The 18,514-nt window shown below is 38.2% G+C and overlaps 1 protein-coding gene across 1 annotated transcript in view; it reads left to right on the forward strand.

Moving 5' to 3' along the window:
- Positions 1-18,514, forward strand: part of Kpna4 (karyopherin subunit alpha 4) — a 66,982-nt gene that overhangs the window by 14,434 nt on the left and 34,034 nt on the right. The window contains exons 2-5 of the mRNA XM_057756903.1: positions 15,268-15,312; positions 16,172-16,261; positions 16,370-16,399; positions 16,495-16,547. Of these exons, the coding sequence (XP_057612886.1) occupies positions 15,268-15,312; positions 16,172-16,261; positions 16,370-16,399; positions 16,495-16,547 (218 nt within the window). The remainder of the gene's footprint in view (positions 1-15,267; positions 15,313-16,171; positions 16,262-16,369; positions 16,400-16,494; positions 16,548-18,514) is intronic.

Genomic DNA, 18,514 nt, shown 5'->3' on the forward strand with positions numbered 1-18,514 from the left:
ATAAGGTTCTGGGCTTGATTAACAGTTCTGCAAATAATAGTAGTGATAAAATTAAGCCCCAGATCTCTAAGTTCACCATAGGGCTCCCCAGCCACTCTCGTCTTATAATCATTCTAATAGCATTCTTTTTTTTTTTTTTTTTGCTTGTTTTGTTGTTATTGTTTTGAGACTGGATCTCTCTCTGTCCTGGAACTGCTATATAGACCAGACTGGCTTTGAACTTAGAAAGATCTTGCTGGGCTTAAAGACCTGTGCAATCACACCTGGCTAACAGTCTTTCTGAGAACAGTCTCTCTTTGTAGCCCAGACTGGCCTCCAATTTATAAAATTAATATGCTCCTACCTTAGCCTCCTGATTGTTCAGTTGTAGGTATAGTAAATGTTACCATGCTTGGGTTCTAAAGACACTATTGTCTAGAAATTCCAAAGATTTTGGAAGATGTGTTGGGGCAGTGGTGATACACAAATAGATACTTCATAATATCATAGTGTTAAACATCTGGAATAAGTAACCCAATGAAGACAAAGTAATTATTGATTGTTAAGAGTTAGGATACAGAAAATGGGGGAAATGCTTTAGGACTAGGACTGTTGTTTGTGGTGATGAAAGTCACCTGCAGTTAGAGGGTAGCAGTCATAAAAACTCACTGCATTGTATTTAGGTGAGTAAATTATATGGTATGTTGCTATGGAATAATGGTACCCAAACATTTGGCAAGAATTTCCACATAAAGCCTGAGAAAGCTTTTAAAAAAAGGGGGGGGGGGTCTATACAGAGAACAGAGTCAAGTGCAGCTTCTTAGTAACTGTCTTTACTCCAGTAGACTCTGTTTGCTGGAGGCAAGCAGAGGCACGGCTCCTTTAAGACAGGCTTCCTAACTCAACTTCCTGTGCATTTCTTTTAGGAGGTTCTGCCATCAGGCTTCTTGGTAGTGACACAGACCTAGAAATTCCAGAGCTGTGGCAATAAATGTGGCTCCCACCAGTACCCCACCACTCAGAAAGACTCAAAAAGCTGAGGGATGGAGGAGCCAGCCACCAGCAGGTTAAAGACTCGTGGTCCGAAAACGATATATACAGTAAAGACAGATTCAGATGAAACAAAACCTCTAAACTATTTCCAGTGGGTTTAAAAATGTAGGCTTGGGAGAGAAAAGAAAAAGGATATAGAAAGTCCTTAAAAAAGAAATAGAGTAGCCCGGTGTGGTAGTGTACGTCTGTAATTCCAGCGCCTGTGCTACAGAGTGAGATACCAGACAGCCAAAGAGACACAGAAAAACCCTGACCATGTCTCAAAAAACAAACAAACAAACAAACAAACAAACAAACCAAGCTGGGTGGCAGTGGTGGTGCATGCCTTTATTCTCCACACTGGGGAGGCATAGTCAGGCCGATCTCTGTGAATTCGAGGACATCCCAGTCTACAAGAACTAGTTGCAGGATGGGCTCCAAAGCTACAGAGAAACCCTGTCTCAAAAAAACAAAACAAAAAAATCCAGAAATTAAAAATAAATGAAATAGAATTAAAAAAGAAAAAAAAGCCACATAAAGATAAAAAATACAGAGAGAATCTGAACACTGTATGTTATTGTGTTGTCTTCAAATTGTTTGACCTCTGAGAAAGGAGCAGCAGCTGCTAAAAGGCATTTGATTATAAATGCTGCTATATTAATCCAGCCTATATATTTTGTAAATGCCTTGACTTCAAAATTTAAGTCAAAAGATGCATTACTTTGGAGAAGAGGTTTTGCTTTTGTTTCCACAGGAAGTGAGAGGCTGTGAATTCATTCTGGGTTAAGAAAAATAAAAATAACCAGGGAAGTCCCCCTGAAAAATCTCCAATGGCAACAGATGGTCCAGATGATCCAACAATTCAGAGCACCTCTGTTGTAGTTTCCTTCTCAGTTCTACATCCAGAACAGCCTCAAGACTGCTGGCTGAGATGATCCAGCCTGACAGAATGCTCCAGTCAGGACTTGACCATAATCCTAAATTTTCTTTCTGTCTCCATAGGATTTATTAGTGCCCCCAGTCATCAGGAAGCAACCAAGAAAACTACACCCACATTTCCAAAAAAAAAAAAAAAATGGATTATGGATTTTTGTCTTTGTTTAGAGTGTTGGTTACAAGTTATTATGGATAATAGTCAGGAAAAAAAGCTAAACAAGGAGATTAGATTCAGAGTTCTTGTTTTGAAAAAAAGTGGGGAAATGCTGTGGGATAATGCTTTTGTACACTGTAATGATTCGTCACTCATTTAATAAAATGCTGATTGGCCAGTAGCCAGGCAGGAAGTATAGACCAGGTGACCAGACCCAGACTAAGAATTCTTGGAAGAGGAAAGGCAGAGTGACGCAGTCACCACCAGATGCATAGAAAGCAAGATGAGAATGCCTTCCTGGGAAAAGTTACCAAGCCATGTGGGTAAACATAGATAAGAATTATGGGTTAAGCCGGGCGGTGGTGGCGCACGCCTTTAATCCCAGCACTCGGGAGGCAGAGGCAGGCGGATCTCTGTGAGTTTGAGACCAGCCTGGTCTACAAGAGCTAGTTCCAGGACAGGCTCCAAAACCACAGAGAAACCCTGTCTCGAAAAACCAAAAAAAAAAAAAAAAGAATTATGGGTTAATTTAAGTTGTAAGCGCTAGTTAAAAGTAAGCCTGAGCTAATAGGCCAAACAGTTTATAGTTAATGTTAAGCCTTTGTGTGTTTCTTTGGGACTGAATGGTTGTGGGATCCTGCAAGACAGACTTCTGTCAACAGTATGTGAATTACATTTCAGTGATGGTATTGTGGAGGCAACAAAGAAAGGTTAATTGAAAGAATTCTTTGGGGCCATGACCAAGTTCCATTAACCAATAGTCAGTTGAACTTGTGCAAGCAGCTCTGTCACCAACTTTTTCTTCTGCCCTTCCCTTTGTTTTGTGCATTTGTTCTGCAGATCCTTATTCAGAATCTGTGTCTAAGGTCCTGTCATAAGTGTGAGGTCAGAGCACTGAACAGAGACGAATTCCTAGTCTACCAAGTCAGGACCTCAGAGCCCTGGCCTCAGGCTGACCGTGTGGAAGGATGTGACTGTTGTGAGAACTGAAGTAAACTACTTTATTTTCTTAACAGACCTTCAGTTTGAAGGGAAGGGCAGTCCCAAGTGTCTTCTATTTGTTAACACTTCCCTTGGGTAGAAAAACTTGATCTCTAGAGTGAAAAGATTTAGGATTACATCTCATTAGCCACACACCATTAGCACAGTTAAATGTCTTCAGCCTTAACTTCTGCGTCTAAAAAAATTAAAATCCCACCTTTGTAAGTACTTGTTTTGAAATAAACTCTCAGTAATAACAGGGAGCCCACTTTTCTTTAGATTAGGGTCAGGTAGGGTAGGCTATAGGGAAGTTACCAGATTAGTTCCTACCTTATCTGATACTAAATGTTTTTGTGAGAATTCATAGATTTTCACCATACTGCTTGCCAGCTCCAAGTGAGCTACTTAATTTTTTTCCCTAGCTACTAAGTCTTAGTATTAAGTTAATATGTTAAGTTTCTGAAGATAATTTAACTGAGCTCATAAACAACCCAAGGCAAAGCAGATCAACCAACCTAGATTGGCTTTTTTAGGTCATCAGGTGCCTTTCTCCTAGTTCCCTGCCTGTCAGTTCTACAGGGAACGTCTCACTCACATAAGGAACTTTCAGGAAGCATTAATAGAAAGCAGTTTCTTTCAGAAAAAGCTGCTACTGTGGTGGTATTTCATTCTTTGTATTTTCTGTTACCATGTTGCAGATCATTGTTAGCTCTTTTCAAAGGGGTTGTTTGTTTTGAGATTGCCACTCTCCAATTAAGAAAATAGCCAGGGTAAGTCAGTGGTTAAGAGCACTGGCTTCTTGGTCTTCCAGAGGACTAGGGTTCAGTTCCCAGCATCCACATGGCAGCTCACAATTGTTCACAACTCAAATTCCAGTGGGTCCGACACCCCCGTATAAACAGACATGTAGGCCAAAGACCAATGCACAAAAAAAAAATTAAAAGAAAAAAGGCATATCCAGACTGAGGAGTACTCAGTGGTGAGTGCTTGCCTAGCATGTTTAGGTGTTGACTGCCAGGTTTCCCAGCATCCCTGGGTCCCTACCTGTTACAGGACATGACTGGCATACCCTGCCCTCTACTCTGAACTCTCCAGCCCAGGGGCTGGGCTGCTCTTCCGCCCCCCCCCCCCCGGGGCTCCTCCCTATACAGCGCAGACATTTTAGTTCCCTGCCCCTGTTTGGACCTTTGGCCTCCTGGCTGCTGTACCTATCCCCTCTCTTCCCCCTTGGCCCAACGCAGTCTGGTCTGGTCCACTCTGGACTCTCCCAGATGTCCTCCCATCTATAATAATCTCTCCTCACCACACCCAGGAGCAGTCACGTCCTTTCCTTGCCTTTCTGCTCCACAGAAGGTTTGTTTTTTCTGAGCTCACCTTGAAGAGTGTTCATGCTTTTAACCCAAAATCATTTCCCCAGCTTTTACTATGACAGAGGTATGAGTCTATTCCCTTTTCTACAATGTGGATTTCAGTACAGAAAACAGGTAATGGTAAGCTAACCTATCTAAATTTGCTAGCAGCTTGACGTTAAACATTCAGCAGAGACGTAAGTTAGATATACATCATATATCAGCTTTTGTTCATCTGAATAGACCTTATAGCCTTAAAAGTTTATCATATTACACAGTTTATTCTAAACCAGAGTTGAATCACATATATCGTATGTTGTAGCAAATATCCTGGGTTTCACACCCTGCTGTACAAAAACCAACCATGCTCCCCTGCTTTAATAGCTTCCTAGGTGCTGCACTTAGCCTCTGAATGCCCAGTTAAGACCTTCAGATTTGGTCCTTATATACTTTTCCTACCAGTATCTCCTATTTTCTTCTAGCTCTTAGCCATCTTAAGCCCTCTTCTTTAGGCCCTTCACACATTCTGGCTGTCAGAATGCCTTTCCCACCTCCCAAAACTCCTGTGCTTGAAGTTACAGGAATTTGTATACTTAATCAGTGTTAGCTTCTCCCAGAATGCTATGAAACTTCTGAATATTGTGGAGTTAACTGTTTTGCCCATACCATCCTTGACTATTTTGGTTTTTTGAGACAGGGTTTCTCTGTAGCTTGGTGCCTGTCCTGGAACTAGCTCTTGTAGACCAGTCTAGCCTTGAACTCACAGAGATCCACCTGAGGGCTGGTGTGAGCATTACCATCCTTGACTTTTAATCCTTCTCCTCCCTCAGCCTCTTGAGTAGCCAAGACTTTAGGCATGTATTACTGAACCTGCTATATAATTGACACTAAAGGAAATATTTTAGAGAATGTATTCATTTTTGAGATAGGATTTTACTAAGTTACCCAGGGTAGTCTTTGTTTTTAAAATATATTTGTTTATTATGCATACAATATTCTGTCTGTGTGTATGTCTGCAGGCCAGAAGAGGGCACCAGACCTCATTACAGATGGTTATGAGGCACCATGTGGTTGCGGGAATTGAACTCAGGACCTTTGGAAGATCAGGCAATGCTATTAACCACTGAGCCATCTCTCTAGCCCCCCCCCAGGGTAGTCTTGACTCTGAAATCATCTTGCCTTAGCCTCCTAAATACCTAGATTATAGTTGCATGCCACCATGCCTGAACAACAAACAACAACAACAACAAAAAATAATAAGAGAGGAAAAGAAAATATGAGTGTGTGTTCTAAGATTTTTTTTAGTTCATATTTTCCTCTTTGTGAGTAGGTAGTACATAGCTATTTTATTTTATTTTTTTGTAAAATAGTATTTCACTACATAGCCTGGGCTGACCTTGAACAGCCATCTTCCTGCTTCAGCATCCCAAGAACTTGGATTTAGGTACGTGCCATTATATCTGACTCCCTCCCTCCCTCTCTTCTTTCTTGTACTTGAACTTAATTTTGTCATCTCATGGCAATAACTCAGTAGAATATAGCAGTGTTTTCAACTTTGGTGATATTGACATTTAAGGCCACATATTTTGTTGGAAGAGGCTATCTTAGTCTGGATGATCTCAACAACAAAAGCCATTTTTTTTTTAAATAGACAAAAGACTTGGTTAGGTATTTCTCAAAAACAAAAACGAGAGACAAGCCGGGCGGTGGTGGCACACGCCTTTAATCCCAGCACTCGGGAGGCAGAGGCAGGCGGATCTCTGTGAGTTCGAGACCAGCCTGGTCTACAAGAGCTAGTTCCAGGACAGGCTCCAAAAACCACAGAGAAACCCTGTCTTGAAAACCAAAAAAAAAAAAAAAAAAAAAATGAGAGACAAGTTCTTGAAGTATTCTAGTAATCATTAGACAGATAAAATCATTAGATACCATACCCTAAAGCACAATTAATAAAAACTCAGAGACAGAAATTAGGGTTTAACCTGAGGGTCAGAAAAGCAAAGCAGCCAGACTCTTACCTCTACCTCAGTCTGAAATGGTGATCCTGCCTCCAGGAATCTCAGAAAGCGATTCAGAGCTTTTTATAACCATTTTATAACCTTCTCTAGGGCTGGGATTAAAGGCATGCACCACCCGTTTCTATGGCAACTAATGTGGCTACTGGGATTAAAGGTGTGTGTGTTACTACTGCCTAGTCTGTAAGGCTGACCAGTGGGTTTGTTTTACTCTCTGAGCTTTAGGCAAGCTTTATTTATTGAAAACAAACGAAATATTACTACAACACCCACCCACAGCAGTGACCATTATTTAAGGAGCAACTGAGTTGCTGTTAGATCTCCTAATTCATTTTCCCCTGCTGCAAGTAAGCAGTGTGATTAAAGAACCTGATTACCTGAAATCTGTCACAGCACGTCTCCCTACCAAAGTTGGAAGGAATCTTGATTATTTAAAACAATAATGAGGTACAGAATTTACAGATGAACCTCAACAGGGAGAACTTGGGACAAGCTGGGATTGCTGGATAAAAAGGCTGTGGTGGTACACGCCTTAAATCCCAGCACTCTGGAGGCAGAGGCAGGCAGATCTCTGAGTTCAAGGCCAGCCTGATCTACAAGAGCTAGTTCCAGGACAAATAGGACTGTTATACAGAGAAACCCTGTCTCAAAAATACCAAATAAATAAATAAAAATAAAGCAAACTTGGGGTCCTGTTGCTCAGCTGCCAGCCTAATGACCTTGAGTTCCTGTGCGGTAGGGGAGAGAGACAACCAATACCCGCAAGTTGTTCTCTGACCTCCATACATAGACTACACATTCATATCATGGGCACATACATATGTGCAGAAAGTGTAATGTAAAGCAATAAGAACAAGTAAATAAAAGATAAACCTGGATACCCTTTTAAAAGGAACAACAACAAAAAAGAAAATTGTTTGGTAAGGTTAGGGAGAATTTGGACTCCTTGTGAACTATTGACTAGAATGAAAAACGGTGCAGGTACTTTGGAAAAGTGGTGTCCCTCACATTAAAATAGAATTATATGTTATCAATCCTGCTTCAGGTATATACACTGACATAAACTGAAAGCAAGAATTCTGTATATTTTATCCACAGCAGTGAATATCTAAAGGGTGAAAATGCCCTTTGATGAATGAATGGTTAATTAAAAATTAGACTAAGTATGGTAGCTACCCCATTGGCTACATTTGTAGCGAGGAACCCATAAAATAAAATACTGAGACTTTTTTTTTTGTCAAAAATGAGACTCTGCTTGCAGTCTGACTCAAGAAAGAACAGGAGGACTGAAAAGTTAAAGTTAATTTCATTGAGAAATTTTAGATATCTAAACTCTGTTCTCTAGTTTACTCAGTTATAATACCATAACATAATAAATGAGATGTGAGTTAAAAACTCCAAAGTACTGAACAGTATTTTAAGCAAATTGAATGTCAGTCTGGTGGTGGTAATAAATGATAACAGAAATGGGCCATGTCTCATAGTAGATGCAGGGTTTGGAATCTTCTTATGGTGATTATTATCTATTTTGTTACTTTTAGTGTATATTTAGTAATAGGTAGTTTTTGGTCTTCATCTTTTTTATTTTTAAAGCATTTTGAGTGTGTGTATGTATATGGAAGTTAGAGGGCAGTGTTAAGGAGTTTGTTCTTTCCTCCCACTTTTACATGGGCTCCAGGGATCTACCAGAGGTTGTCAGGCTTTTTATGTTAAGTGCCTTTGCCTACTGAGCCATTGCAGTGATCCTCTGAGAGCTGGGATGATGCCATCATCTTGACTTTTTAACATTTTGTGTTTAAGTGGTTGGTTATTTTTATTTGTTTCTTTGTTTTATATTTGTATATTGTATATGTATGTACACCATTTAAGCGCCTAGTACCTTGTATCTCTCAAAACTGCAATTTGGGATTATTGTGAGGTAGCGTGGATGCTGGGAACCAAGTGCTCTAAACAAATGAGTCAAATCTCCATTCCCAGGGTTTTTGGTTTTTGGTTTGTTTGTTTTTGAGGCAGTCTCCATATGTTGTCCAGGCTAGCCTTAAACTCCAGGCTAATCTTTCTGTCCCATCCTTCCTAGTACTGAGAGTATCAGCATGAGCTGCTATGCCCAGTTTAACATTGTTTCTTTTTCCTCTTCTTAGAATGCACCAGATCAGCAGAGAAATTGGATTCTTCCGCAGTCTTGTAAAAGCTGGGTTTTGCTGACTTCCTTAATCTGATTAAATCTGATTTTATTTCCTAATTTTTCCCAGTGTCACTTTTCATGTGTTGTTTTCTTCATAACACTTAAACCTTTGTTTCTCCTGTTGCAAACATGAAAAGTTTGAAGAAAAATGAGCATTCTTGGAAGCTGTGATTGCTGACTTTAATCTATTTACCCTACTTTGTTTAGCACAGTCCATTTCTTAGTTGTCCTCCGTCACTGCCATTGCTTTCACGTCCACTTTCCAGTTTCCCCAACAGCGACCAGCGTAGTATTTACAGTTCCCATCAGTGTTAGGTGCCTACTGTGGGATCCTTTACTAGAAAATTCGTTGAGGAAAAGGTTTGGTTCTTATTTTCAAACCATAGTTTAATTTCTCAGATACATTGTTTATTGGCAGCAGTAATAAGGTTCTAATTTTGCATACTACTAGTGATGAGCGTCAGATTCAAGTTTCCTCTCAATGTGAGTGGAATGATACGGAGCTTGAGTCAGTAACAGACTTACTCAGTGCAGGAAGCCATTTAGCATGGGCAAGTTATTAAAGTAGTATGGGAAATTGTAGCAGATATTGGGGTTCAACCCAAAAACCAGAAAAGCAAAGCAGCCAAGCCACTAGAGAAGTCTTACTCGACTACCAAGGCTGGGCGACCACAGACTAAACAGAATAGGCCTCTCTCTCCTCCCATTTTATATTCCCTCTAGTGCTAGAATTAAAGACATGTGAATCCTTATTACTGGGATTAAAAGTGTGAGCCACCACCCCCTGAATTTGTTTCAGCATTGATTTTGTGTACCCCAGGGTGGCCTTGAACTCATAGAGGTCCATCTGCCTCTGTCTCCCATCTGATCTTTAGGCAAACTTTATTTATTAAAACATAAATAAAATATTACTATAGGAACTAGTTCTACATGCCATGCTTTGAAATGACCCATATATAAATTATAGGCATTGAAAACTTAATCTGCCACTGCCACATGCTCAGCTCTTGATTTACCATATTAATCGGGCTAAAGAACTTGGACCTACCAAATATTCTTGGGTTGTGGTGCTTACTTGGGCTAAAATCTGCGATTAAAAAAAAGTGTACTTAACTTTTTATGAAATTGATGGAACTCTTGGCTTACCCTTTCATTCTTCATTTCTGATTCTTCCACAGATTTTAAACATGACACCTTTTTAAAACTAGTGTATATTGTAAAAGCAATAGACTTCATTTCCATAATGAATACACATATTTTGGATTTGCTATTATCTGTTCTTAAAATTCTTTCCCCTCCCTTTGCTCATCCACAGCCTCTAATGGTGTTCTCTTTGAATTCCATGTCCTTTTCCCTCTGTCCTAAATTCCACAGATGGGAAGAAAACAAACATATAATATTTGTCATTGTGGGACTGGCTTATTTCAGGTAATATAATCTCTAGTTCTACTCATTTTCCTTCAGACACTGTGATTTCATTCTTCTTTGGCTGAGTCAAACTCTATTGACTATGTATACCATATTGGCTTTATACATTCATGTGTATGTCACAGAAGCTAATTCTGTGACTTGGCATTTGATAAAAGTGCAGCAGAAAACATAGGTATCCATGTATTTATAGTAAACTTACTTCGATTCTTGTGGATATATACCCACAAATAGTATAGCTAGGTTATATAACAGATGTATGCTGCTAATTTTTTTGTAGAACCTCCATACTGATTTCCATAGTGACAGTTTTGTTTTTTCTTTTTAAAAAGTTATTTTTATATGCATTAGCATTTTGCCTGTGTGTATGTCTGTGTAAAGGTGCCAGATATCTTGTTACTGGAGTCACAGACAGTTGTGAATTGTCATATGGGTGCTGGGAATTGAACCTGGGTCCTCTAAAGGAGCAGTCAGTGCTCTTCACTGCTGAACCATCTGTAGATGGAAACTACTCATTTGTTTCCTGGCCACCTAGACCTAAAAATCACACAGAAACTATTAATTACAATACTGTTCAGCCAATAGCTTAGGCATATTCCTGGCTAATTCTTAGATCTTAATTAACCCATTTCTATTAATCTGTGTGTTAGCACAAGCCTGTGGTGTACTGGTAAGGATCCAGATTCTGTCTCCTTTGGCAGCTACATGGTGTCTCTCTGATTCCACCTACTTTCTCTCTATATATCTCTGTTTGGATTTCCTGTCTGGCTTTACTCTGCTAAGCCACTGTCTGAAACAGCTTTATTTATTAGCCAATAAATAAACACATACACAGAAGGACTTCCTACATCAGCCATATCTCCAGTATCCTCCATAGTGACAGTTAATTAGCATTCTTACCAGCAATGCATTGTTACATTTGCCGTACATACTAATCAACATTTGCTATTTTAATTTTCTTGTGAATAGCCATTCTGCCTGGAATGAGATGGAATTCCACTGTAACTATAATTTATGTAACTTTGTATTTCCTTGGTAGATAAGAATGTTGAACATATTTATTATCTGTGTAGTTCTTCAGTTGAGACAGAGTTTCTCTGTGTGTTGCTCACTTATTCTTGAACTGAGATCAGTTGATCTTTCTGCTTCCTCAGCCTTCTCAGTGCTGGGATTACAAGTGTGTACCACCACTCTTGGCTGCAAACGCCTTCTTTTATCTTGTGTTTTCTTGTATATACTATATTGTCTGTCTGGAATATCTTCATCTAAATCATTCTGTCAAGATTTAGCTCTCATACCTTTTAAGCCAGTCATGGTAACATACCTTTAATGACAGCACTTGAGAAGAAGAGGCAGGTCAATTTCTTATGAGTTCAAGATCAGCCTGGTTCCACATAGTAAGCCCGAGGTCAGCCAAGATTACATAGTAAGAGGCTGTCTTAACACTGTTTCTGTCATAAAAGTACAACCTTTTTTAAAAACTTTTTTATTACATTGTGTGCTCTTATGCACCCATACACCCCATACTACTAATGTCAGGGGACACCTTGTAGGAGTTGATCTTTCTGTTCCATTATGTGGGTGCCGAGAATCAAACTCAAGTCTTTAGGCTTGGTGGCAAATGATTTTATCTCCTGAACTGTCTGTCTCTTCTTGAGGGTGTGGATATACTGTGTCTCTGGTCCATCTCTGTATTTGTAGTGCTCAGCAAATAAGTGATGAATAAATCTTTCATAGATTGTGGACTGGGCATTGTGTTTAAGATTAGAGTCTCATTTTCTAGCCTCTCTGGTCTTCAATTTATAGGTCTTCTGCCTTGATTCTACATTATTGGTATTATAGGTGTGTACCTTCATACTTTACATTTTTTAAAGCTTTTTCTCTAATGAGAATAATTTCTAATTAATCTAAGTCTTAGTTTTGTTAAGAAAATTTTAAATACCAAAATTCTTACAATATGTTAAACCATGAATTAATTTTAGAGTTTCAGAGAACTGCATATTAGTTAAAAAGTGACTTTTAGCAAGAGTTAGGTAGCCACTCACTGGAAATTAAGTAGCTGTTAATGGAAAGGTATACCTTTGTTCCATTAAGAGCAGGGGTCATGTTTAAACTCTAATATAGTTATAGAAACGTGGTAAATATTTTTAAAATTCAAAGAAAAGTATGCATACTTTTGAGAAAGAAATGACATTCTGGATTCTTTAAGAACCAGTTGCTTGAAAACTTCCTAATTTTTTTAGTGCAATGTGAATTTTGTAAATTCACAAACATTGTATCTACATGTCATATGCAAAGCCTGATGCTTAAACTGAGGGGAGACTTAGAGATCTAAGAAGCCTTATGCTCTTTTCATAGGCCTTCAGAAGTAAAAGTCCTTGATTTGAGATGGGTTTACTTTGGAAAGAGAAGTTAAACTCTTATCCTATAGTAAAGGCACTGTCCAGTCTCTTACTTTGCAAATAATTTCTATAGGTAACAGTAGCTCTAGTCATATATTGTTATTATGTTGTTAAATTGGGTCAATAAATGCTTTATTAGTGTCTGTGTTTTTTGACAGCAGAGGGCAAGTAGGTCAGTTGGTTTTGAAGCAGGGCTTCATTATATAGCTCAGGCCAGCCTTGAGTTTGAGATCTTCCTGGCTTGCTTTTCTTAAAATTCTAAATTATTGAAACCTCTAACTTTAATAAATAGGCTATATTATGGTGGAGAGGGACTTATATAATAGTTTGCACCAATGTGAAGAAAGTAAAGATCGTTCTACTCCTGTCACCTTTAAGGTGCAATGCTTACTAATGCAGCCTTCCCGGTATGTAATACCTCTGTCCCTCAGAAGTCTTTCTTATTATAACTTTTTTTTTTTTTTTTGGTTTTTCGAGACAGGGTTTCTCTGTGGTTTTGGAGCCTGTCCTGGAACTACTCTGTAGACCAGGCTGGTCTCGAACTCACAGAGATCCGCCTGCCTCTGCCTCCCGAGTGCTGGGATTAAAGGCGTGCGCCACTACCGCCTGGCTTTATTATAACATTTTTTGAACCCTCTTTTAGCTAATACGTCTTAGAGACACAGTAGTCTTCATGAGGAATAGAATATAGATGTTTTGTGTTACAATAAGTTCATTGCTCAAGTTGAGTATCTCTCACCCAGAATGCTTGGGCCAGAATATCTTTACATTTTCAAAATTTTGCATATATATGTCAAATAATTTTGAGCATGGAACAATTGTATATAGTTTATCACTTGAGACATATCAACATTCAAAATTTGGAGTTTTAGAGAATTTTGGATTTTAGATTTTCATATTACTGAGTCTCAGCCTATAGTGCTTGTACTTTAATAGGAGCCTTAAACTCAAATTGGCTTGAATTCTACTTCTAGATGTTTGGGAAATGATGTGGTTTACTGCTAAGGGGCTTTGTATAATACTGGAGTCCTCTAGGGCTAATTTAATATAGTCTGCAGTTTTTATATTTGCGTGACTATGTAAGAAGAAAAATTCTGTAGGTTATAATGTTTAAATGAGATACTAGATCTTAAAACTTAAGTTTATGAATGATTATTCATTTTGCAATATTTATTTTGATAGTATTTTTTAATTTTGTCAATATTTATCTGTACCAAAAATCAGAAGACCACAGAATAAAGTAATGTGACCAAAAATTGCAGCAAAGTTTTCTACACATTTAAATTAAGACAGTTGAGAAGAAATAATGCTTATTCTTATTACCTTATATAGTAAATTAGGATATGATACATGTCATGATAAGGAGGAAAAATTAGGCATGATAAAGGGTAGTATATAGATGGAAAGTTGGTGGATGACTTGGAGAAGGAAGACTGACACAGAGATGGTGGGGGAAGAACATTCCACCCTGAGGACATAGCAGTAAGACTAACACACAGGAAGTGTCTGAGTACTCTGATGTATTTACCTACGTAAGCCTTACTGTAAGTGTTAAAAGTAGGCTGAGTGAGGCCTGGTGGCACAGCCCTATAAATCACAACTACTAAGACTAACTAAGGCAAGAGGATAAAAGTTTCAAAGCTGCCTGAGTGAGTTCAGGGTCAGCCTGAGCAAGATAAACTTAGTAAGACCCTGTCTTAAAAAGCAAAAAGAGGACTGGAGATATAGCCCAGTGATAGAGTCATGTTTGAGTGTGGTCTTACACGCCTGTAATACTAACCTTCAAGCAGTGGCAGGCAAGTCTTTGTGAGTTCTAGGCCAGCCTTGTCAACATCACAAGTTCTAGGCTAGCCAAGACTATATAATGAGATCCTGCTGAAAAAATACACCAAAAAATTAGGGCAGGGGCAGGAAACCTATTCTACCATTTTGTAGATGAGGACGTTGAAGTATAGAGAGGTACTAAGTCTAAAAACTGAACCCTGATTCATCTTCTTGGGAAATACTACATATACCATTATTGCTGTGTGTGTGTGTTTGTTTAAAAATTCTATATTAGAAGATAACAATTTGATTTTTACCAAGTTGCCAAAGGAGTTCATACATAGTATACAAAACTTAAAGCAATGAAGATTATTGGGGTTGCTCTGATAAAAGTAGACTAGAGAGAAAGATGAAAGAGCAAGAGAGGAAGAGAGAGGGTCAGAAGATGGCCCAGTGGTTAAGAGTACTTGCTTACTCTTAAAAAGAACTTAGGTTCTATTCCTAGTACCTGCTTGGCAGCTTACAACTGTCATTAACGCGATCTGATGCCATTCTCCTACCTCCCTGGACTCCTGCACACACGCCGTGTACATATTCACTCAGGTGTGCATGCACACACATACACATAAAATACTTTTAAAAAGAAGAGCAAGAGAGATAACATATTAGGAGACATTTGCAGTGGTCTCAGAGAGAAAATGACAAATTGGACAGAAGAGTTACAGAGGTGATAATAAAAGGTAGTAAGATGTTGGATGAGTGAATGTGTACTACATGAAAACATGGCCCCAGGTTTTATATCTGTGCAAGTGGAAGGACGGACCAACCGTTTATAAGATGGAGTTGGAGTGTGTTTGTTGAAGATCAGAAAATGCAGTTTGGAGTGAAAGTGTGAGAGAGTTTGATATACAGGCAGTTGGAAACAAGAAAAAGTGTAGAGTTTAATATACAAGCAGTTGGAAACAAGAAAAGTGTAGAGTTTAATATACAGGCAGTTGGAAACAAGAAAAAGTGTTGGTTTTTTTTGTTTTTTTTTTTTTTGTAGACTATGAGAAGACAACGAAATGAAGTTGTAGTTGAATTAAGGAAGGTAAGTATGGCTTACTATTGGTATTTTGAGAAATGGTTCTGATAATATATATAGAAAATATTACATTATATCTTTTGTAAAATATACAGTCTGTTCTATAATGAAATTGTATTTTTCTTTTTTTTCTTTTTTTTTTTCTTTTTTTTTTTTTTTTTGGTTTTTCGAGGCAGGGTTTCTCTGTAGCTTTGGTACTAGTCCCGGAACTAGCTCTTGTAGACCAGGCTGGCCTCAAACTCACAGAGATCCGCCTGCCTCTGCCTCCCGAGTGCTGGGATTAAAGGCGTGCGCCACCACCGCCCGGCCCTGAAATTGTATTTATTGAATATAGTTAATTTTTTTCAGTCTCAAGTGCTTAGCATTTCTTCCCCCCCCCCCAACAAATTTTTTAACTAAGCCTAGAGAGCTGTTGAAAAGTGGGCGAGTTATACCTTGCCCACTTTCCGTTAATGGATATGAAAAAGTTTATTTTTTTAACTTTTAATGATTTATGTAAAGTGTAAGCCATAGTGAATCACCCAGCTTTTGCTTTGACTCTGCTTTTAGGTAATAAAAAGTCACTTCCAGATGATGTATAAATGGTTTGGTACTTTTGAGTGTGTTGTGTGTGTGTTTCATTCTGGCTTAAGCTGTACACTAGCCATTTTAGTAAAACTATTTTGTTTTGACAATAGTTCACAGTTCACTAGAAGTTAATAGTGTTTCTGATTAGGGTCAGTGCTTATTTCACAACTTACTTTAATTTTTTTGAATTTGTTTTCACATTTAAAAGGCGCTTCATTATTTTAGTTTGTAGGCACAGGATTGCTTAACTTTTATATGAAAATTAACTATTTTTCTTATGTGAAATTCTTCTTTAAAGAATAAAAGAGATGAACATCTCTTAAAGAGAAGAAATGTGCCACATGAAGATATCTGTGAAGACTCTGATATAGATGGTGATTTTAGAGTAGTAAGTTATGTTATTTTGGTAATCTAAAACTTCCAATGGAAGAGTTTTTATAAAGAGAACATTTAAAGATGACCTTTTAACTGTGTTTTCTCTTTAATTTCTTGCCAGCAAAATACCTCTCTAGAAGCTATTGTTCAAGTAAGTTTGGTTTTATTCACCTCTCTTTGTACTTTCTGGACTAAACAACTAGTTACTGTGTATTCATGTGATAAATTGTTTTACTTTTTTTATAGAATGCTTCAAGTGATAACCAAGGAATTCAATTAAGTGCAGTACAAGCTGCTAGGTGAGTTAAATGCTCAAATGCAAGTTCTTCAGACCCCTCCTTTAGGTGACCAAAGTGCTTGTATTAGTCAAAACAGTAAATTGAGTTATAAGCATAATGTATCATGTATAACAAGTATACATTAAATATATATTGCTGCATATACACTAGTGTTTTTCTAAGCCAGAAATACCAAGTTATTTTGTACATTTCAGTTGTGAAACTTGTGTTGTCATATTTTTAGGAAAAAGCCAGAAAAACTTAGTGAGGAGGTGAGGAGATAGCTCAACCTGGAAAGTGCTTGCTGTGCAAGCTCGAGGACCCAAGTTAAGTCCCCAGATCCCATGTAAAAAGCTGAACATGTAGCTGGCCTGTAATGCTAGCGCTGGAAGTGGAGAATAGAACTATCCTTGGGGCTCCCCTGGCCAGGCAGCATAGCTGACTTGGTGAGCCCTGGGCCAGTGAGAAACCCTGTCTCAAAAAACAAGGTGGGTAGCTCCTGAGGAATGGATTCTGAGGTTGCACTTCTGGTTTTCACTTTTTTGTGCATGTACACATACATGAGCATACACACACACACACACACACACACACATATATACCCAATTTATTATTGAGAAAGATCTTTGAATTAACTAGTATGTTGAGGAAGACATGGTTGTGTTATAATATAACATAATGGTTGCTTTGTATATTTATAGATATAGAAGGATTGTTCAAACAAAAAATATTTAAACAAGATACTGGTTGTAGTTGATAAGATTTTAAAGTGCAGAGAATTTTCACAGATTTGTGCAATATCTTATCAAGTGTGTGAATCTTTTATATTTTATTACATGTCCTGCTTATGTGTATTTACCTTAACTAAGACAAATGGAAAAAATGTAGCACCGCTACATTATTGTATCCCATAGGCTAAAAAACTGCTTAGAGTTTGGTACAAGTTAGATCACGTTCTGAAACAGCAAGTTCATGTTTGTAGGAAACGTGATTAAGGTACGACTTTGAACTGGGTTCCAGATAAATCCTGAGACAATTTCAGGGATATATAAGAGCAAACTGGTTTCAAAATAATTTTAGTACTTATTATTTACCTTTTTTTTTTCCACTATGTTAGCAACGTTTTTGCAAAAGGAACTACAGATAAAACTATTGAGCCTTAACACAAATCAAGACCCTGGCACCAAAGTGCTTTTTTGTAGGTATTGTACTCTTTATTATGAAATGAGAAAAGGAGGGTCTGGAGAGATGGCTCAGTGGTTAAGAGCATTTGCTGCTGTTGCAGAAGACCTGGGTTCAGTTCCCAGTGCCCACAGCTCACATGGTAGCTCACAACTGTTTATAACTCCAATTGTAGATGACCCCCTTGGGTACAAGACACACATGCAAGCAAAACATTCATATACATAAAATAAAATAATTTTTAAAAAAAATTAAATAAGATAAAAGCCCCTAATTTTTATTTACAGTTTTGCTAAATACTGTGCTATGAATTATGGACAATACTGTGAAAATACTATGCAATATTCTTGATTTTAATAGAATACTTTTATTCTTTATAGAAAAATTTCTTACATGCCTACAATGTATTTTGACCGTATCTACCTCCTTTCTCTCACTTCCCTGACTCCCTCAACAGATTCCCCTTTTTTTTTTTTTTTTTTTTCCTTTTTTGGTTTCTCGAGACAGGGTTTCTCTGTGGTTTTGGAGCCTGTACTGGAACTAGCTCTTGTAGACCAGGCTGGTCTCGAACTCACAGAGATCCGCCTGCCTCTGCCTCCCAAGTACTGGGATTAAAGGCGTGCGCCACCACCGCCCGGCTCAGATTCCCCTTTCTAACTTCATGTCCCTTTTTAAAAAGATCCTTTAACCTACTGAGACCAATTAGTGCTTCCCATCCACTGGAGCTTGGGCAACCTACCAGTGGCCACACCTCCAAAGAGAAATGACTCTCAAAAACTGTCAACTGCCACTAGGAGTGAGGTCTT

This window comes from Chionomys nivalis, chromosome 24 (assembly GCF_950005125.1).
Source record: "Chionomys nivalis chromosome 24, mChiNiv1.1, whole genome shotgun sequence".
NCBI classification, from domain to species: Eukaryota; Metazoa; Chordata; class Mammalia; order Rodentia; family Cricetidae; genus Chionomys; species Chionomys nivalis.